Here is a 23246-nt window from a genome sequence, read left to right as displayed (position 1 = left end):
GACATCTGATATATTGTGTAGCTCATTCAAGGCCGGATTGGTCTACCAGGATACCAGGAGATTTCCCGGTGGGCTGCAGCAGCTGGGGCTGGAAAGCTACAATTTAAAGGGGTGATTAATGGATACAATTGGGTTGTAGGGCTGCTATATAACATTAATCTGATATTTGTATTTAATACAAAGTAATATAATTTAATTCTGAAACAATATTGGGGAAGGAGTGTCCCAGTAATCCCCTTTGAGAAAAATGGGGCATGTGCATTCTATCGACTCAACGGAAAATAGGGCTGGTCTTCATATTTTCCCAGGGCTGCTTTTTATTCCCAGTCCAGCCCTGAGCTCATTACACACCATATCCCATAATAAGTCACACTGTCCAAGAGCCTGCAAAAGCCACTACACCTGTCTAGCTGACATGGTACAGTGCCAGGAACATGCCCAACCCCCCCCCCCCCCCCCCACAGACTAAGGAACACAAATCCACCCACAGAACCATGAACACGTGCCCACCGACAGAGCCAGGATCACAAGACCACCCACAGAACAAAACAATGTACCCCCACATAGAGAGCCAGGAATACAAACCCACCCACAGAACCAAAAACATGTACCCCCCACCCATAGAACCAGGAATAATTGCACACCCAAAGAACCAGGAACATGTACCGCTCCACTTAGAGAACAAGGAACATGTGCACCCCACCCAAGAACCAGGAAGAAATATCCCCTCCCTCACAAAACCAGGAGCTCATACCCCCCCACCCACAAAACCAGGAGCTTGTAACCCCCCTTCCCCCCCCAGCCACAGAACCTGGAGCACTAACCTCCAGTCAGAAACAGGAACACATTTTTCCCCACCCAAAGAACCATAAGCACATAACCATAACTCACAGAAACAGGAGCACATTCTCCTTATATAAAGAACCAGAAGTTAATACCCCCTAACCCACAGAATCAGGAGCATGTACCCCCAACACACAGAATCAGAAGCATATACCCCTCATCCACAGAACCAGGAGTATGCAACTCCTCACTCATAGAACCAGGAGCACATATCCCCTCACCCACAGAACCAGGAGCACATATCCCCTCACCCACAGAACCAGGAGCACATATCCCCTCACCCACAGAACCAGGAGCACATATCCCCTCACCTACAGAACCAGGAGCACATATCCCCTCACCTACAGAACCAGGAGCACATATCCCTTCACCCACAAAACCAGGAGCACATACCTCCTCACCCACAGAACCAGGAGCACATATCCCCTCACCCACAGAACCAGGAGCCCATATCCCCTCACCCACAGAACCAGGAGCACATATCCCCTCACCTACAGAACCAGGAGCACATACCCCCTCACCTACAGAACCAGGAGCACATATCCCTCACCCACAAAACCAGGAGCACATACCCCCTCACCCACAGAACCAGGAGCACATATCCCCTCACCCACAGAACCAGGAGCACATATCCTCTCACCCACAGAACCAGGAGCACATATCCCCTCACCCACAGAACCAGGAGCACATATCCCCTCACCCACAAAACCAGGAGCACATACCCCCTCACCCACAGAACCAGGAGCACATATCCCCTCACCCACAGAACCAGGAGCACATATCCCCTCACCCACAGAACCAGGAGCACATATCCCCTCACCCACAGAACCAGGAGCACATATCCCCTCACCCACAGAACCAGAGCACATATCCCCTCACCCACAAAACCAGGAGCACATATCCCCTCACCCACAAAACCAGGAGCACATACCCCCTCACCCACAGAACCAGGAGCACATATCCCCTCACCCACAAAACCAGGAGCACATACCCCTCACCCACAGAACCAGGAGCACATATCCCCTCACCCACAGAACCAGGAGCACATATCCCCTCACCCACAGAACCAGGAGCACATATCCCCTCACCTACAGAACCAGGAGCACATATCCCCTCACCTACAGAACCAGGAGCACATATCCCCTCACCCACAAAACCAGGAGCACATACCTCCTCACCCACAGAACCAGGAGCACATATCCCCTCACCCACAGAACCAGGAGCCCATATCCCCTCACCCACAGAACCAGGAGCACATATCCCCTCACCTACAGAACCAGGAGCACCTACCCCCTCACCTACAGAACCAGGAGCACATATCCCTCACCCACAAAACCAGGAGCACATACCCCCTCACCCACAGAACCAGGAGCACATATCCCCTCACCCACAGAACCAGGAGCACATATCCTCTCACCCACAGAACCAGGAGCACATATCCCCTCACCCACAGAACCAGGAGCACATATCCCCTCACCCACAAAACCAGGAGCACATAACCCCTCACCCACAGAACCAGGAGCACATATCCCCTCACCCACAGAACCAGGAGCACATATCCCCTCACCCACAGAACCAGGAGCACATATCCCCTCACCCACAGAACCAGAGCACATATCCCCTCACCCACAAAACCAGGAGCACATATCCCCTCACCCACAAAACCAGGAGCACATATCCCCTCACCCACAGAACCAGGAGCACATATCCCCTCACCCACAAAACCAGGAGCACATACCCCCTCATCCACAGAACCAGGAGCACATATCCCCTCACCCACAGAACCAGGACACATATCCCCTCCCCCACAGAACCAGGAGCACATACCCCCTCACCCACAAAACCAGGAGCACATACCCCCCACCCACAGAACCAGGAGCACATATCCCCTCACCCACAGAACCAGGAGCACATATCCCCTCACCCACAGAACCAGGGGCACATATCCCCTCACCCATAGAACCAGGAGCACATATCCCCTCACCCACAGAACCAGGAGCACATACCCCCTCACCCACAGAACCAGGAGCACATACCTCCTCACCCACAGAACCAGGAGCACATATCCCCTCACCCATAGAACCAGGAGCACATATGCCCTCATCTACAGAACCAGGAGCACATATCCCTCACCCACAAAACCAGGAGCACATACCCCCTCACCCACAGAACCAAGAGCACATATCCCCTCACCCACAGGACCAGGAGCACATATCCTCTCACCCACAGAACCAGGAGCACATATCCCCTCACCCACAGAACCAGAAGCACATATCCCCTCACCCACAGAACCAGGAGCACATATCCCCTCACCCATAGAACCAGGAGCACATATCCCCTCTCCCACAGAACCAGGAGCACATATCCCCTCAGCCACAAAACCAGGAGCACATATCCCCTCACCCACAGAACCAGGGGCACATATCCCCTCACCCATAGAACCAGGAGCACATATCCCCTCACCCACAGAACCAGGAGCACATACCCCCTCACACACAGAACCAGGAGCACATACCTCCTCACCCACAGAACCAGGAGCACATATCCCCTCACCCACAAAACCAGGAGCACATACCCCCTCACCCACAGAACCAGGAGCACATATCCCCTCACCCACAAAACCAGGAGCACATACCCCTCACCCACAGAACCAGGAGCACATATCCCCTCACCCACAGAACCAGGAGCACATATCCCCTCACCCACAGAACCAGGAGCACATATCCCCTCACCTACAGAACCAGGAGCACATATCCCCTCACCTACAGAACCAGGAGCACATATCCCCTCACCCACAAAACCAGGAGCACATACCTCCTCACCCACAGAACCAGGAGCACATATCCCCTCACCCACAGAACCAGGAGCACATATCCCCTCACCCACAAAACCAGGAGCACATAACCCCTCACCCACAGAACCAGGAGCACATATCCCCTCACCCACAGAACCAGGAGCACATATCCCCTCACCCACAGAACCAGGAGCACATATCCCCTCACCCACAGAACCAGAGCACATATCCCCTCACCCACAAAACCAGGAGCACATATCCCCTCACCCACAAAACCAGGAGCACATATCCCCTCACCCACAGAACCAGGAGCACATATCCCCTCACCCACAAAACCAGGAGCACATACCCCCTCATCCACAGAACCAGGAGCACATATCCCCTCACCCACAGAACCAGGACACATATCCCCTCCCCCACAGAACCAGGAGCACATACCCCCTCACCCACAAAACCAGGAGCACATACCCCCCACCCACAGAACCAGGAGCACATATCCCCTCACCCACAGAACCAGGAGCACATATCCCCTCACCCACAGAACCAGGGGCACATATCCCCTCACCCATAGAACCAGGAGCACATATCCCCTCACCCACAGAACCAGGAGCACATACCCCCTCACCCACAGAACCAGGAGCACATACCTCCTCACCCACAGAACCAGGAGCACATATCCCCTCACCCATAGAACCAGGAGCACATATGCCCTCATCTACAGAACCAGGAGCACATATCCCTCACCCACAAAACCAGGAGCACATACCCCCTCACCCACAGAACCAAGAGCACATATCCCCTCACCCACAGGACCAGGAGCACATATCCTCTCACCCACAGAACCAGGAGCACATATCCCCTCACCCACAGAACCAGAAGCACATATCCCCTCACCCACAGAACCAGGAGCACATATCCCCTCACCCATAGAACCAGGAGCACATATCCCCTCTCCCACAGAACCAGGAGCACATATCCCCTCAGCCACAAAACCAGGAGCACATATCCCCTCACCCACAGAACCAGGGGCACATATCCCCTCACCCATAGAACCAGGAGCACATATCCCCTCACCCACAGAACCAGGAGCACATACCCCCTCACACACAGAACCAGGAGCACATACCTCCTCACCCACAGAACCAGGAGCACATATCCCATCACCCACAGAACCAGGAGCACATATCCCCTCACCCACAGAATCAGGAGCACATATCCCCTCACCCACAGAACCAGAAGCACATATCCCCTCACCCACAGAACCAGGAGCACATATCCCATCACCCACAGAACCAGGAGCACATATCCCCTCACCTACAGAACCAGGAGCACATATCCCCTCACCTACAGAACCAGGAGCACATATCCCCTCACCCATAGAACCAGGAGCATGCACCCCCCTCGGCCACACAAGCAGGAGTATGTGACCCCTCACCCATAGAATCAGGAGCACATACCCCTCAGCCACAGAAGCATAGTCTGCAGCACAAGGGATCTAATCTGAGGTCTTAGTTGTATACATGGTTTGCATTGTCTGCAATGCAGGGGATCTAACATATATGTGTTGTATCATGTATGACCTGTTTAAGAAACGCTTGTTTTCAGCATTTTTGTATTATTGATTTATGATATTCAGAATTTCCCTCTTAGGGGCCGATCTATCATGCCCCGTATTGGCGCCAATGCAGCTGTTTGAGCTTTGAGGCTCGCCGGAAACAGGAGTTAATAAGTAGCGGTCTTAAGTGAAATGCTTGTGCGTTGATAATTCGGCCCCTTAAAGGGACAGTAAAGTCAAAACTAAACTTTCATGATTCAGATAGGGCATGCAATTTTAGACAACTTTTTAATTTACTTTTATCATCAAATTTGCTTTGTTCCCTTGGTGGTATTTTTGAAAAGATAAAACCTAGCTAGGCTCAAACTGATTTCTAAACAGTTGAAAACCGCCTCTTAGCTCAAAGCATTTTGAAAGTTTTTCATAGTTAGACGGTGTTAGTTCATGTGTGTCATATAGATAACATTGTGCTCACTCCCGTGAAGTTATTTAGGAGTCTTCACTGATTGACTACACTGCATGTCTGTCAAAAGCACTTAGATAAGGAGGCTGTCTGCAGAGGCTTAGATACAAGGTAATCACAGAGGTAAAAAGTATATTAATATAACTTTGTTGGTTATGCAAAAACGGGGAATGGGTAATAAAGGGATTATCTATCTCTTTAAATAAATCGTGTAGACTGTCCCTTTAATCTCTGTAATTGATTATAAACTCCCGAAGCAAACATTCAGTCTGTGCTTGATGCTCTATTAGATTTTGCTTATTTTTAAATTAACCATTGAATGCAAGGTCAGACAAGAACTTCAGGCTTGGCACAATATACCTGTAACATAGATATCCCTCCTTTTTGGGGCTCTTTAACCCAGGAGCATGCTACTCACTGGCTGGTGTGTGGCTGAAAGCCCGCCTACCTTGGAAATAATTCCTCATCCTCCTAAAAGTCTACTCCTCACCCCCTGCAGAGAGCTCCTCACTCCCCAAAGAGAGCTCCTCACTCCCCAAAGAGAGCTCCTCACCCCCTGCAGAGAGCTCCTCACCCCCTGCAGAGTGCTCTGTCCTGTTTCCTGATAATATTACTTCACTTCACTTCACTACACAAGCTGAAACAAAAAGCAAATCTTAACTGCAGGATAAATTCTGTCAGAAGAATCAAATGATTATTTCAGCAATAGTAAATAACAGAGGAACTTCCCGCAGAGAGTGCTACTCCCTTTAGCAGACAAGTGGTTAAAAGCACAAAGTCAGAAAACACCAAAGATCTTAATATCTAACAAAAGCCCCAAACCAAGAAGAGTTTGCTGAAAGAAATGTAACACTGTTGTTTTATTGATTGACAAATGTACTAGAATTGCAATTGGTTACAATAAAAGCTGAAGAATTCATTGTACCCCAGCTGGGGGTCTCAGGGGATTCATCTTATTGATCTGTTTCTCTACAGGAGCTGAAATTACAAGCACTTTCCTCTCTGCTCAGACAACTAGTTCCGCTGTGTGTAGTTTGCATTGATAAAAGCAGATGTCTCTGAGATGCGCAAATATGTATCATGAGATCACAGTTGTGGGGGGGGGGGTTTGGGCCACATGCCTAGAAATCATAAGTGGACAGTTGTGGGATGTGTTGCAAGCAGTGGCGTATTTAGGTTTTGCTCTGCCCTAGGCACTCCAAATTCTGCTGCCCCCCCCCCCCCCCACACACACACACACATCTTAGGCCTTTTATGGGCATAATATTTTTTGGTGAGGGTGTAACGTAACTTTTTTTCATGACATTTTCAAAGTAAATGTTAATGTTCAAGTGCGTGTTTGTGTATATGTGTGTGTATGGTGGGTGTTTGTGTTTATGGTGTGTATGTGGTGTGTATGTGTTTTTGTGTGTAGTGAGTGTGTGTGCAGTAAGACTCAAAGGGGTCCATTTATTAATGTGCGGACGGACATGATCCGATATAGCGGATCACGTCCGCCGCACATCGATAAATGCCGACAGCATACACTGTCGGCATTTATCATTGCACCAGCAGTTCTTGTGAACTGCTGGTGCAATACTGCCCCTTGCAGATTTGCGGCCCTTAGCAGGGGGTGTCAATCAACCCGATCGTATTTGATCGGGTTGATTTCTGTCCGCTGCCTCAGAGGAGGCCGACAAGTTATGAAGCAGCGGTCTTTAGACCGCTGCTTTATAACTTGTGTTTCTGGCAAGCCTGAAGGCTCGCCAGAAACACGGGGCATCAAGCTCCGTTCGGAGCTTGATAAATAGACCCCAAAGAGTGCTGCCCCCAAACATCTGCTGCCCTAGACAAGTGCCTTGTTTGCCTAGGCCCAAAATACGCCCCTGGTTGCCAGACATGTAAACATCATTATGTTGCCATAAGTTGGCATTTGTGTGGTATGTTGGTTAAGTAGTGGGGTGTGTGCCAGGCACATATACATTATGGGCCAGATTACAAGTGGCGCGCTAAATACATTTGTCGCACGTGCGCTACCTACTCTCAAAGTAAAAATGTATTGCGACCAGGTTACCATGTGTATTACAAGTTGAAAGTAAAAAGTTAGTGTGTGAGCAAAAGCCAATGCCACGATAACATCAGGACTTTGGATACCGTGGGGGCTACTTATCAAGCCGTCTACTTTTCTGGCTTCGCCGGCCCAATACGTCCGCCTAAGCTCGCCTACCTTCGCCGCCGCGGACCTTGAATACGTTCGCCTAAGTTATCAAATAAAGCTGTCAAAAAGCCGCGGGGCGATGAGCAGCGGACTGTGACAGTTATCACTCATCCGATCTCGCTGCCCTTCGGCTTTTTCCCAGCTTTATTGCTAGCCTGTCACTAAGCACTCACACTAAACTACACTGTTCTACCCCCTATACCGGCGCCCCCGGAGGCCCCCGCAACTAAATAAAGTTACTAACCCCTAAACCGCCGCTCCTAGACCCCGCCGCAAGTCTTATAAATGTATTAACCCCTAAACCGCCGCTCCTAGACCCCGCCGCAAGTCTTATAAATGTATTAACCCCTAAACCGCCGCTCCTAGACCCCGCCGCAAGTCTTATAAATGTATTAACCCCTAAACCGCCGCTCCCGGACACCGCTGCCACCTACATTATACCTAGTAACCCCTATCCTGCCCCCCTATACCGTCGCCCTCTATTATAAAATTATTAACCCCTATCCTGCTGATCCCGCACCTCTCCGCAACTAAATAAATAGTTTAACCCCTAAACCGCCGCTCCATGAACCCGCCGCAACCTATAATAAATTTATTAACCCCTATCCTGCCCCCCACTACGCCGCCGCCACTGTAATAAAATGATTAACCCCTAAACCTAAGTCTAACCCTAACCATAACGCCCCCCTAACTTAAATATTAATTAAATAAATCTAAATAAATTAACTCTTATTAACTAAATGAATCCTATTTAAAACTAAATACTTACCTATAAAATAAACCCTAATATAGCTACAATATAAATAATAATTATATTCTAGCTATCTTAGGATTTATTTTTATTTTACAGGTACCTTTCAATTTATTTTAACCATGTACAATAACTATTAAATAGTTATTAACTATTTAATAGCTTACCTAGCTAAAATAAAGAGAAATGTACCTGTGAAATAAATCCTAACCTAAGTTACAATTACACCTAACACTACACTATACTTTAATAAATTATTCCTATTTAAAAATAAATACTTACCTGTAAAATAAACCCTAATATAGCTACAATGTAATTAATAATTATATTCTAGCTATCTTAGGATTTATATTTATTTTACAGGTAACTTTGTATTTATTTTAGCTAGTTAGAATAGTTATTAAATAGTTATTAACTATTTAATAACTACCTAGCTAAAAGAAATACAAAATTACCTGTAAAATAAATCCTAACTTAAGTTACAATTAAACCTAATACTACACTATCATTAAATTAACTAAATAAACTACCTACAAAGAACTACAATGAAATACAATTACATAAACTAACTAAAGTACAAAAAATAAAAAAAGCTAAGTTACAAAAAAAAAAAAATTAAGTTACAAACATGTTAAAAATATTACAACAATTTTAAGCTACTTACACCTAATCTAAGCCCCCTAATAAAATAACAAACCCCCCCAAAATAAAAAAAAACCCTACCCTATTCTAAATTACATAAATTTCAAAGCTCTTTTACCTTACCAGCCCTTAAAAGGGCCATTTGTGGGGGCATGCCCCAAAAAGTTCAGCTCTTTTGCCTGTAAAATAAAAATACAACCCCCCCCCCAACATTAAAACCCACCACCCACATACCCCTAATCTAACCCAAACCCCCCTTACAAAAACCTAACACTAATCCCCTGAAGATCATCCTACCTTGAGTCGTCTTCACTCAGCCGAGCCACCGATGGAACTGAAGAGGACATCCGGAGCGGAAGAAGTTAATCCTCCAAGCGGCGCTGAAGAAATCTTCCATCCGATGAAGTCATCATCCAGGCGGCGCTGAAGAAGTCTTCGATCCGGCCGATGTCATCTTCAAAGAGGCGCTGAAGAGGTCTTCTATCCGGGCGAAGTCATCTTCCAAGCCGGGTCTTCAATCTTCCTTCCGCCGACGCGGAACCACCTTCTTCACCGACGGACTACGACGAATGACGGCTCCTTTAAGGGACGTCATCCAAGATGGCGTCCCCTCAATTCCGATTGGCTGATAGGATTCTATCAGCCAATCGGAATTAAGGTAGGAAAATCTGATTGGCTGATGGAATCAGCCAATCAGATTGAGCTCGCATTCTATTGGCTGTTCCGATCAGCCAATAGAATGCGAGCTCAATCTGATTGGCTGATTGGATCAGCCAATCGGATTGAACTTGAATCTGATTGGCTGATTCCATCAGCCAATCAGATTTTCCTACCTTAATTCCGATTGGCTGATAGAATCCTATCAGCCAATCGGAATTGAGGGGACGCCATCTTGGATGACGTCCCTTAAAGGAGCCGTCATTCATCGTAGTCCATCGGTGAAGAAGGTGGTTCCGCGTCGGCGGAAGGAAGATTGAAGACCCGGCTTGGAAGATGACTTCGCCCGGATAGAAGACCTCTTCAGCGCCTCTTTGAAGATGACATCGGCCGGATCGAAGACTTCTTCAGCGCCGCCTGGATGATGACTTCATCGGATGGAAGATTTCTTCAGCGCCGCTTGGAGGATTAACTTCTTCCGCTCCGGATGTCCTCTTCAGTTCCATCGGTGGCTCGGCTGAGTGAAGACGACTCAAGGTAGGATGATCTTCAAGGGATTAGTGTTAGGTTTTTGTAAGGGGGGTTTGGGTTAGATTAGGGGTATGTGGGTGGTGGGTTTTAATGTTGGGGGGGGGGTTGTATTTTTCTTTTACAGGCAAAAGAGCTGAACTTTTTGGGGCATGCCCCCACAAATGGCCCTTTTAAGGGCTGGTAAGGTAAAAGAGCTTTGAAATTTATGTAATTTAGAATAGGGTAGGGATTTTTTTTATTTTGGGGGGGTTTGTTATTTTATTAGGGGGCTTAGATTAGGTGTAAGTAGCTTAAAATTGTTGTAATATTTTTAACATGTTTGTAACTTAATTTTTTTTTTTTTGTAACTTAGCTTTTTTTATTTTTTGTACTTTAGTTAGTTTATGTAATTGTATTTCATTGTAGTTCTTTGTAGGTAGTTTATTTAGTTAATTTAATGATAGTGTAGTATTAGGTTTAATTGTAACTTAAGTTAGGATTTATTTTACAGGTAATTTTGTATTTCTTTTAGCTAGGTAGTTATTAAATAGTTAATAACTATTTAATAACTATTCTAACTAGCTAAAATAAATACAAAGTTACCTGTAAAATAAATATAAATCCTAAGATAGCTAGAATATAATTATTAATTACATTGTAGCTATCTTAGGGTTTATTTTACAGGTAAGTATTTATTTTTAAATAGGAATAATTTATTAAAGTATAGTGTAGTGTTAGGTGTAATTGTAACTTAGGTTAGGATTTATTTCACAGGTACATTTCTCTTTATTTTAGCTAGGTAAGCTATTAAATAGTTAATAACTATTTAATAGCTATTGTACATGGTTAAAATAAATTGAAAGGTACCTGTAAAATAAAAATAAATCCTAAGATAGCTAGAATATAATTATTATTTATATTGTAGCTATATTAGGGTTTATTTTAAAGGTAAGTATTTAGTTTTAAATAGGATTCATTTAGTTAATAAGAGTTAATTTATTTATATTTATTTAATTAATATTTAAGTTAGGGGGCGTTAGGGTTAGGGTTAGGTTTAGGGGTTAATCATTTTATTACAGTGGCGGCGGCGTAGTGGGGGGCAGGATAGGGGTTAATAAATTTATTATAGGTGGCGACGGTGTAGGGGGGGCAGATTAGGGGTTAATAAATGTATTATAGGTGGCGACGGTGTAGGGGGGGCAGGATAGGGGTTAATACATTTAATATAGGTTGCGGCGGGTTCAGGGAGCGGCGGGTTAGGGGTTAATACATTTATTATAGTTGCGGTGGGCTCCGGGAGCGGCGGTTTAGGGGTTAATATGTATAGAGTAGCTTGCGGTGGGCTCCGGGAGCGGCGGTTTAGGGGGTAATAACTTTATTTAGTTGCGGCGGTGTAGGGGGGGTCAGATTAGTGGTGTTTAGACTCGGGGTACATGTTAGGGTGTTAGGTGTAGACAGCTCCCATAGAAATCAATGGGATGTCTGTCAGCAGCGAACTTGTACTTTCGCTATGGTCAGACTCCCATTGATTCCTATGGGATCCGCCGCCTCCAGGCTGGCGCTTTGAAAACCAGGTACGCTGGGCCGTAAAAGTGCCGAGCGTACCTGCTAGTTTTTTGATAGCTAGCAAAAGTAGTGAGAATGTGCCGCACTTGTGTGCGGAACATCTGGAGTGACGTAAGAATCGATCTGTGTCGGACTGAGTCCGGCGGATCGAAGCTGACGTCACAAAATTCTACTTTTGCCGGTCTCGAGCCTTTGATAACTAAGGCGTATCAGCCTCACCACAAATACGCTGCGGAATACGCAGCGTATTTGAGGTTGACGGCTTGATAACTACCCCCCCGTGACTGCACTAACTTTTTCTCTTCATAGACTTCTATGGGGCGCACTGTAAAAAGAAAAGTAAGCTCACGTGCTAACTACTTTAGAGCTGCACTAAACCCAAAGTGAGTTAGGAATACTTTACATTCCAAAAAATTTTAATTTTATTTTAAAATATATATTTCTATATATATGATTTTTTTTAATATATATCTAAACCTAGAGTCATGGAAAAAAGAAAGTACACCGTCCTTGAATTCTATGGTTTTACGTATCAGGACATAACAATCATCTGGTCCTTAGCAGGTCTAAAAATTAGGTAAATACAACCTCAGGTGAGCAACAACACATGACATATTACACAGTATTATGATTTATTTAACAAAAATAAAGCCAAAATGGAGGTCATGAGTGAAAAAACTAAGTACACCATATTCAATAGCTTGAAAAAACACCTTTAGCAGCAATAACTTGAAGTAATTGCTTTCTGTATGACTTTATCAGTCTCTCACATATTTGTGGAGGAATTTTGTCCCACCCTTTTTTACAGTGTTGCTTCAGTTGATTGAGGTTTGCGGGCATTCGTTTACGTACAGCTCTCTTAAGGTCCCGCCACAGCATTTTAGTTGGTTGATGTCTGGACTTTGACTGAGCCATCGCAACACCTTGATTCTTTTCTTTTTTTAGCCATTCTGTTGTAGATTTGCTGATGTGCTTGGAATCATTGTCCTGTTGCATGACCCAATTTTAGCCAAGCTTTAGCTGTTGGACAGATGGCCTCACATTTGACTCTAGAATACTTTGATATACAGGGGAGTTCATGGTCAACTCAATGACTGCAAGGTACCCAGGCCCCATAGCTGCAAAACAATCCCAAATAATCACCCCTCAACCACAGTGCTTGACAATGGGTATGAAGTGTTTGTGCTGATATGCTGTTTTTGGTTTTCACCAAATGTGGCACTGTGCATTATGGACAAACATCTCCACTTTGGTCTTGTCTGTCCAAAGGACATTGTTCCAGAAGTCTTGTGGTTTATTCAGATGCAACACTGCAAACCTAAGCCATGCTGCCATGTTCTTTTTAGAGAGAAGAGGCTTTCTCCTGGCAACCCTTCTATACAAACCATACTTGTTCAGTCTTTTTCTAATTGTACTGTAATGAACTTTAACATTTAACTTGCTAACTGAGGCCATACAGTCTGAGATATAACTATTGTTGTTGTTTTTTTACTTTCTCTGAGCACTGCACAGTCTGACCTTGGGGTGAATTTGCTGGGACGTCCACTCTTGGGAATATTGGCAACAGTCTTGAATGTTTTCTACTTGTGAATAATCTTTCTCACTGTAGAATGATGGACTTTAGATTGTTTGGAAATGGCCTTATAACCATCCTAGAGTGATGGGCAGCAACAGTTGCTTCTCTAAGATCATTTCTGATGTCTTTCCTCCTTGGCATTGTGTTAATACACACCTGAATGCTCCAGACCAGCAAACCACTAAAACTTCGCAATTTATAAAGGTGGTCACACTTGCTGATGATCAATTAATCAAGGGCATTTGATTAGCAGCACATTGCTGCTATTTAGCCTCTTAATTCCTTTGGAAGTAGTAAAGGTGTACTTAGTTTTTCACACATGGCTTCTCCATTTCGGCTTTATTTTTGTTGAATAAATAATGACACAGTGTAATATGTCATGTGTTGTTGCTCACCTGAGGTTGTATTTACCTAAATATAAGACCTACTAAGGGCCAGATGATTGTCATTATGTCCTGATATGTAAAACCATAGAATTCAAAGAGGGTGTACTTTCTTTTTCCTGTGACTGTATATATCTACAGTATACAGGGAGTGCAGAATTATTAGGCAAGTTGTATTTTGGATGATTAATTTTATTATTGAACAACAACCATGTTCTCAATGAACCCAAAAAACTCATTAATATCAAAGCTGAATAGTTTTGGAAGTAGTTTTTAGTTTGTTTTTAGTTATAGCTATTTTAGGGGGATATCTGTGTGTGCAGGTGACTATTACTGTGCATAATTATTAGGCAACTTAACAAAAAACAAATATATACCCATTTCAATTATTTATTTTTACCAGTGAAACCAATATAACATCTCAACATTCACAAATATACATTTCTGACATTCAAAAACAAAACAAAAACAAATCAGTGACCAATATAGCCACCTTTCTTTGCAAGGACACTCAAAAGCCTGCCATCCATGGATTCTGTCAGTGTTTTGATCTGTTCACCATCAACATTGCGTGCAGCAGCAACCACAGCCTCCCAGACACTGTTCAGAGAGGTGTACTGTTTTCCCTCCTTGTAAATCTCACATTTGATGATGGACCACAGGTTCTCAATGGGGTTCAGATCAGGTGAACAAGGAGGCCATGTCATTAGATTTTCTTCTTTTATACCCTTTCTTGCCAGCCACACTGTGGAGTACTTGGACGCGTGTGATGGAGCATTGTCCTGCATGAAAAACATAATTTATGCTTACCTGATAAATTCCTTTCTTCTGTTGTGTGATCAGTCCACGGGTCATCATTACTTCTGGGATATTATCTGCTCCCCTACAGGAAGTGCAAGAGGATTCACCCAGCAGAGTTGCTATATAGCTCCTCCCCTCTACGTCACCTCCAGTCATTCGACCAAAGACCAACGAGAAAGGAGAAGCCAAGGGTGTAGTGGTGACTGGATTATAATTTAAAAAATATTTACCTGCCTTAAAAAACAGGGCGGGCCGTGGACTGATCACACAACAGAAGAAAGGAATTTATCAGGTAAGCATAAATTATGTTTTCTTCTGTTATGTGTGATCAGTCCACGGGTCATCATTACTTCTGGGATACCAATACCAAAGCAAAAGTACACGGATGACGGGAGGGATAGGCAGGCTCATTATACAGAAGGAACCACTGCCTGAAGAACCTTTCTCCCAAAAATAGCCTCCGAAGAAGCAAAAGTGTCAAATTTGTAAAATTTGGAAAAAGTATGAAGCGAAGACCAAGTTGCAGCCTTGCAAATCTGTTCAACAGAGGCCTCATTCTTAAAGGCCCAAGTGGAAGCCACAGCTCTAGTGGAATGAGCTGTAATTCTTTCAGGAGGCTGCTGTCCAGCAGTCTCATAGGCTAAACGTATTATGCTACGAAGCCAAAAAGAGAGAGAGGTAGCAGAAGCTTTTTGACCTCTCCTCTGTCCAGAATAAACGACAAACAGGGAAGAAGTTTGGCGAAAATCTTTAGTTGCCTGCAAGTAGAACTTGAGGGCACGAACTACATCCAGATTGTGTAGAAGACGTTCCTTCTTTGAAGAAGGATTTGGACACAAGGATGGAACAACAATCTCTTGATTGATATTCCTGTTAGAAACAACCTTAGGTAAGAACCCAGGTTTAGTACGCAGAACTACCTTGTCTGAGTGAAAGATCAGATAAGGAGAATCACAATGTAGGGCTGATAACTCAGAGACTCTTCGAGCCGAGGAAATAGCCATTAAAAATAGAACTTTCCAAGATAACAATTTTATATCAATGGAATGAAGGGGTTCAAACGGAACACCCTGTAAAACGTTAAGAACTAAGTTTAAACTCCATGGCGGAGCAACAGTTTTAAACACAGGCTTGATCCTAGCTAAAGCCTGACAAAAGGCCTGGATGTCTGAATTTTCTGACAGACGCCTGTGTAACAAGATGGACAGAGCTGAGATCTGTCCCTTTAATGAGCTAGCCGATAAACCCTTTTCTAAACCTTCTTGTAGAAAAGACAATATCCTAGGAATCCTAACCTTACTCCAGGAGTAATCTTTGGATTCACACCAGTATAGGTATTTACGCCATATTTTATGGTAAATCTTTCTGGTAACAGGCTTCCTAGCCTGTATCAGGGTATCAATAACCGACTCAGAAAAACCACGTTTTGATAAAATCAAGCGTTCAATTTCCAAGCAGTCAGCTTCAGAGAAGTTAGATTTTGATGTTTGAATGGACCCTGTATCAGAAGGTCCTGTCTTAGAGGTAGAGACCAAGGCGGACAGGATGACATGTCCACTAGATCTGCATACCAAGTCCTGCGTGGCCATGCAGGTGCTATTAGAATCACTGATGCTCTCTCCTGTTTGATTTTGGCAATCAATCGAGGAAGCAGCGGGAAGGGTGGAAACACATAAGCCATCCTGAAGTTCCAAGGTGCTGTCAAAGCATCTATCAGAACCGCTCCCGGATCCCTGGATCTGGATCCGTAGCGAGGAAGTTTGGCGTTCTGGCGAGACGCCATGAGATCTATATCTGGTTTGCCCCAACGTCGAAGTATTTGGGCAAAGACCTCCGGATGAAGTTCCCACTCCCCCGGATGAAAAGTCTGGCGACTCAAGAAATCCGCCTCCCAGTTCTCTACTCCCGGGATGTGGATTGCTGACAGGTGGCAAGAGTGAGACTCTGCCCAGCGAAATATCTTTGATACTTCCATCATAGCTAGGGAGCTTCTTGTCCCTCCCTGATGGTTGATGTAAGCTACAGTCGTGATGTTGTCCGACTGAAACCTGATGAACCCCCGAGTTTTTAACTGGGGCCAAGCTAGAAGGGCATTGAGAACTGCTCTCAATTCCAGAATGTTTATTGGCAGGAGACTTTCCTCCTGACTCCATTGTCCCTGAGCCTTCAGAGAATTCCAGACAGCGCCCCAACCTAGTAGGCTGGCGTCTGTTGTTACAATTGTCCAGTCCGGCCTGCTGAATGGCATCCCCCTGGACAGACGTGGCCGAGAAAGCCACCATAGAAGAGAGTTTCTGGTCTCTTGATCCAGATTCAGAGTGGGGGACAAATCTGAGTAATCCCCATTCCACTGACTCAGCATGCACAATTGCAGCGGTCTGAGATGTAGGCGTGCAAAGGGTACTATGTCCATTGCTGCTACCATTAAGCCGATCACCTCCATGCATTGAGCTACTGACGGGAGTTGAATGGAATGAAGGACACGGCATGCATTTAGAAGCTTTGTTAATCTGTCTTCTGTCAGATAAATCTTCATTTCTACAGAATCTATAAGAGTCCCCAAGAATGGAACTCTTGTGAGAGGAAAGAGAGAACTCTTCTTTTCGTTCACTTTCCATCCATGCGACCTTAGAAATGCCAGAACTAACTCTGTATGAGACTTGGCAGTTTGAAAGCCTGAAGCTTGTATCAGAATGTCGTCTAGGTACGGAGCTACCGAAATTCCTCGCGGTCTTAGTACCGCCAGAAGGGCACCCAGAACCTTTGTGAAGATTCTTGGAGCCGTAGCCAATCCGAATGGAAGGGCTACAAACTGGTAATGCCTGTTTAAGAAGGCAAACCTTAGATACCGGTAATGATCTTTGTGAATCGGTATGTGAAGGTAAACATCCTTTAAATCCACTGTGGTCATGTACTGACCCTCTTGGATCATGGGTAAGATTGTCCGAATAGTTTCCATTTTGAACGATGGAACTCTTAGGAATTTGTTTAGGATCTTTAAATCCAAGATTGGCCTGAATGTTCCCTCTTTTTTGGGAACCACAAACAGGTTTGAGTAAAACCCTTGTCCTTGTTCCGACCGCGGAACCGGATGGATCACTCCCATTAATAATAGATCTTGTACACAGCGTAGAAACGCGTCTTTCTTTATTTGGTTTGTTGACAACCTTGACAGATGAAATCTCCCTCTTGGGGGAGAGAATTTGAAGTCTAGAAGGTATCCCTGAGATATGATCTCTAGCGCCCAGGGATCCTGGACATCTCTTGCCCGAGCCTGGGCGAAGAGAGAGAGTCTGCCCCCCACTAGATCCGGTCCCGGATCGGGGGCCCTCGGTTCATGCTGTCTTAGGGGCAGCAGCAGGTTTCCTGGCCTGCTTGCCCTTATTCCAGGACTGGTTAGGTTTCCAGCCTTGTCTGTAACGAGCAACAGCTCCTTCCTGTTTTGGTGCAGTGGAAGTTGATGCTGTTCCTGTTTTGAAATTCCGAAAGGGACGAAAATTAGACTGTCTAGCCTTAGCTTTGGCTTTGTCTTGAGGTAGAGCGTGGCCCTTACCTCCTGCAATGTCAGCAATAATTTCTTTCAAACCGGGCCCAAATAAAGTTTGCCCCTTGAAAGGTATATTAAGTAATTTGGACTTAGAAGTTACATCAGCCGACCAGGATTTTAGCCACAGCGCCCTACGTGCCTGAATGGCGAATCCTGAATTCTTAGCCGTAAGTTTGGTTAAATGTACTACGGCCTCCGAAATGAATGAATTAGCTAGTTTAAGGACTCTAAGCCTGTCCGTAATGTCGTCCAGCGTAGCTGAACTAAGGTTCTCTTCCAGAGACTCAATCCAAAATGCTGCCGCAGCCGTAATCGGCGCGATGCATGCAAGGGGTTGCAATATAAAACCTTGTTGAACAAACATTTTCTTAAGGTAACCCTCTAATTTTTTATCCATAGGATCTGAAAAAGCACAGCTATCCTCCACCGGGATAGTGGTACGCTTAGCTAAAGTAGAAACTGCTCCCTCCACCTTAGGGACCGTTTGCCATAAGTCCCGTGTGGTGGCGTCTATTGGAAACATCTTTCTAAATATTGGAGGGGGTGAGAACGGCACACCGGGTCTATCCCACTCCTTAGTAACAATTTCAGTTAATCTCTTAGGTATAGGAAAAACGTCAGTACTCGCCGGTACCGCAAAGTATTTATCCAACCTACACATTTTCTCTGGTATTGCAACAGTGTTACAATCGTTAAGAGCCGCTAAGACCTCCCCTAGTAATACACGGAGGTTTTCCAATTTAAATTTAAAATTTGAAATATCTGAATCCAATCTGCTTGGATCAGAACCGTCACCTACAGAATGAAGCTCTCCGTCCTCATGCTCTGCAAGCTGTGACGCAGTATCAGACATGGCCCTAGATTATCAGCGCACTCTGTTCTCACCCCAGAGTGATCACGCTTGCCTCTTAGTTCTGGTAATTTAGCCAAAACTTCAGTCATAACAGTAGCCATATCTTGTAATGTTATCTGTAATGGCTGCCCAGATGTACTAGGCGCCATAATATCACGCACCTCCCGGGCGGGAGATGCAGGTACTGACACGTGAGGCGAGTTAGTCTGCATAACTCTCCCCTCGCTGTTTGGTGAAATTTGTTCAATTTGTACAGATTGGCTTTTATTTAAGGTAGCATCAATACAGTTAGTACATAAATTTCTATTGGGCTCCACCTTGGCATTGGAACAAATGACACAGGTATCTTCCTCTGAATCAGACATGTTTAACACACTAGCAATAAACATGCAACTCGGTTACAATTTTATTTAACAAAAACGTACTGTGCCTCAAGAAGCACTAAACGATTAAATGACAGTTGAAATAATGAACTGAAAAACAGTTATAGCATCACTCTTTACAAACAACACAACTTTTTAGCAAAGGTTTGTTCCCATTAGTAAAATAACACTAATTAAATTTTAAACATAAAAATTACAGAGCAACGTTTTAAATCACAGTCACTATATAAGTCTCACAGCTCTGCTGAGAGAATCTACCTCCCTTTCATAGAAGTTTGAAGACCCCTTAGTTCTGTTAGAGATGAACCGGATCATGCAGAAAATACAAGAGTAACTGACTGGAAATTTTTGATGCGTAGCAAAGAGCGCCAAAAACGGCCCCTCCCTCTCACACACAGCAGTGAGAGAGAAACGAAACTGTCATAATTAAAACAAGCAAACTGCCAAGTGGAAAAATAATGCCCAAATATTTATTCACTCAGTACCTCATTAATGCAAACGATTCTACATTCCAGCAAAAACGTTTAACATGAAAAATACCTAATAAAAGGTTTAATGTACTTTTACAGAGTAATTCCGGTGAAATACCATCCCCAGAATACTAAAGTGTAGAGCATACATACATGTTCATTATAACGGTATGGCAGGATTTTTTCATCAATTCCATTCAGAAAATAAAAACTGCTACATTACCTCAATGCAGATTCAACTGCCCGCTGTCCCCTGATCTGAAGTTTTACCTCCCTCAGATGGCCGAGAAACAGCAATATGATCTTAACTACTCCGGTTAAAATCATAAGAAAAACTCTGGTAGATTCTTCTTCAAACTCTGCCAGAGAGGTAATAACACGCTCCGGTGCTATTGTAAAATAACAAACTTTTGATTGAAGTTCTAAAAACTAAGTATAATCACCATAGTCCCTCTCACACCTCCTATCTAGTCTTTGGGTGCAAGAGAATGACTGGGGGTGACGTAGAGGGGAGGAGCTATATAGCAACTCTGCTGGGTGAATCCTCTTGCACTTCCTGTAGGGGAGCAGATAATATCCCAGAAGTAATGATGACCCGTGGACTGATCACACATAACAGAAGAAATCATGTTTTTCTTGAAGGATGCAGACTTCTTCCTGTACCACTGCTTGAAGAAGGTGTCTTCCAGAAACTGGCAGTAGGACTGGGAGTTGAGCTTGACTCCATCCTCAACCCGAAAAGGCCCCACAAGCTCATCTTTGATGATACCAGCCCAAACCAGTACTCCACCTCCACCTTGCTGGCGTCTGAGTCGGACTGGAGCTCTCTGCCCTTTACCAATCCAGCCACGGGCCCATCCATCTGGCCCATCAAGACTCACTCTCATTTCATCAGTCCATAAAACCTTAGAAAAATCAGTCTTGAGATATTTCTTGGCAAAGTCTTGACGTTTCAGCTTGTGTGTCTTGTTCAGTGGTGGTCGTCTTTCAGCCTTTCTTACCTTGGCCATGTCTATGAGTATTGCACACCTTGTGCTTTTGGGCACTCCAGTGATGTTGCAGCTCTGAAATATGGCCAAACTGGTGGCAAGTGGCATCTTGGCAGCTGCACGCTTGACTTTTCTCAGTTCATGGGCAGTTATTTTGCGCCTTGGTTTTTCCACACGCTTCTTGCGACCCTGTTGACTATTTTGAATGAAACGCTTGATTGTTCGATGATCACGCTTCAGAAGCTTTGCAATTTTAAGAGTGCTGCATCCCTCTACAAGATATCTCACTATTTTTGACTTTTCTGAGCCTGTCAAGTCCTTCTTTTGACCCATTTTGCCAAAGGAAAGGAAGTTGCCTAATAATTATGCACACTTGATATAGGGTGTTGATGTCATTAGACCACACCCCTTCTCATTACAGAGATGCACATCACCTAATATGCTTAATTGGTAGTAGGCTTTCGAGCCTATACAGCTTGGAGTAAGACAACATGCATAAAGAGGATGATGTGGTCAAAATACTCATTTGCCTAATAATTCTGCACTCCCTGTAGATAGATATTGTGTGTATAACATGTTTCAAAGAAGGGCTCAAAAGTATGTGTGTGTGTGTGTGTGTGTAAAAAACAGCTGGTACTCTCTGGATTTTGCAAGTGCTTTATTTTTCACAAAACAAACACAAAATGTTTCTGGGGACTAAGTCTGATGAAGGCGCGAGATCCCTGAAATGTCACTGTTTTTTTTTTGTGTAAAATAAAGCACTTGCAAAATCCAGAGAGTGCCAGCTGTTTAGGTAACTTATGTTTATGATTTTACTTGCACCCTGGTGCTGAAAGACAAGGTGAGAGTGCACTCCATTTGGATTTGTATAAATAATAATGTCACAATTTATATAGGAGCCAACTAGGAATAAAGCTATATTGGATTTAGTGCTATGATCAAACGATACAGATATAATATCAAACATAGATGTCAAATAACATTTGGATAACAGTGATCATAACATGGTCATATTTGAAATCACTTTCCATAAGCAGTGTCTTAAGGGTTCAACTAAGACTTTATTTTAAAAAAGCAAAATTAAATTGAAAAAAGCAAAATTAAAATTAAGGAAATCATTAAATAACATAAATTGGGACAAAGTATTCTCTAATAAAAATACGAAGGATAAATGGATAACATTTAAAACTTTGTTAAATAAATATACATATCAGCACATACCACATAGTTATAAAAGTAAAATAAATAAATCCAAGCCAATGTGGCTAAATAAAAAAAAGTGTTAACAGTAATTAGGAAAAAAAACACAGGGCATTTAAATTATTCAAAGAAAAGGGTACAGACTCAACATTCCAAATATATAAAATATATAAGGAATGTAACAAAGCATGAAAAAAAATCAATCAAATTAGCCAAAATTGAAAATGAAAGCCTAAAAAGTTTTTTTAAGTCCATAAATGGCAAAAAAAAAATATAAGAAGGAAAATATAGGTACAGTACATTAAAATGTGTGAAATGCACTAGAGATGTGCAAGGGGAAAATTTTTGTTTCTTCCGAAATTTTCGTTTCATTAAAAAAAAATTTTTTAGTTTATTTTCATTCATGGTAGCATTCGTTTAGAATGATTTTTGTTTGCATGTCAAATAAAATGTTCGTTTTTCAGCTACAGTGCAGATTTTTGTTATTTTGAAGCTGTAATCAGTTGATTTACTTTAGTTTTGTTATTCTATGTCATTTTTAAAATGATTCTTTTATTTATACATCTAACTTTTGTGCACTGCATTTTTGGTAAATCTAAAAAATGTACTTAAAGGTATGTAATAAATTTGTAACAAAAAAAATAATCAAAAACTGAAATGTCCCTTTAAGAAACACTAAGTGCAAACTAAACCAGTCCACCATCAGCCGCTAACAGCAATGCAACAAAAGGTACGAAAACTTTTTCAACTTACAAGTAATATAGCTTAGTAAAAAAAACAGAACTTATTTTTTAACTATGCAAGTATGGCGCTATGAGCTTCGGACTGTTGTTAACTAACAGTTGCGGTTATTCGGGTTTTTCCCAACTTTATTTTTACAATTTCATTACTGTCCATGAACAAGCACATTTCTCTAAAACTAATCTTTTATTTTTCATCTGTTTTTTATCTGTTAATGTCCAAGAAATAGCTACATTTATACCCCAACAATCAATATCTCACAGAAAGTTATTTTTATATTTATTTGTTATACCAAAAAAATCTGTTATCTGATACTTTCACATAA

At 43.4% G+C, this 23246-nt stretch overlaps 1 protein-coding gene across 1 annotated transcript; it reads left to right on the top strand.

The window, feature by feature from the left end:
- The first annotated feature begins 494 nt into the window (after positions 1-494).
- Positions 495-4567, top strand: LOC128636352 (basic proline-rich protein-like). The gene is made up of 3 exons (XM_053689378.1): positions 495-662; positions 923-2453; positions 3522-4567. Exons 1-3 carry the CDS (start codon positions 495-497, stop codon positions 4565-4567), a joined length of 2745 nt encoding a protein of 914 aa, XP_053545353.1.
- The last annotated feature ends 18679 nt before the right edge of the window (positions 4568-23246 follow it).

Source organism: Bombina bombina, chromosome 7, assembly GCF_027579735.1.
Source record: "Bombina bombina isolate aBomBom1 chromosome 7, aBomBom1.pri, whole genome shotgun sequence".
NCBI classification, from domain to species: Eukaryota; Metazoa; Chordata; class Amphibia; order Anura; family Bombinatoridae; genus Bombina; species Bombina bombina.
The sequence above is the reverse complement of the archived record's forward strand: the minus strand, read 5'-3'. Positions and strand labels throughout refer to the sequence as shown.

Excerpts from the sequence above, each read along its gene's own strand:
- LOC128636352 (XM_053689378.1), top strand. The coding sequence starts at position 495 with ATGAACACGTGCCCACCGACAGAGCCAGGATCACAAGACCACCCACAG. Across the intron at positions 663-922 it reads ACCCAAAGAACCAGGAACAT|AACCAGAAGTTAATACCCCC; the intron begins GTACCGCTCCAC and ends CCTTATATAAAG. Across the intron at positions 2,454-3,521 it reads CCCTCACCCACAGAACCAGA|AACCAGGAGCACATATCCCC; the intron begins GCACATATCCCC and ends CCTCACCCACAG.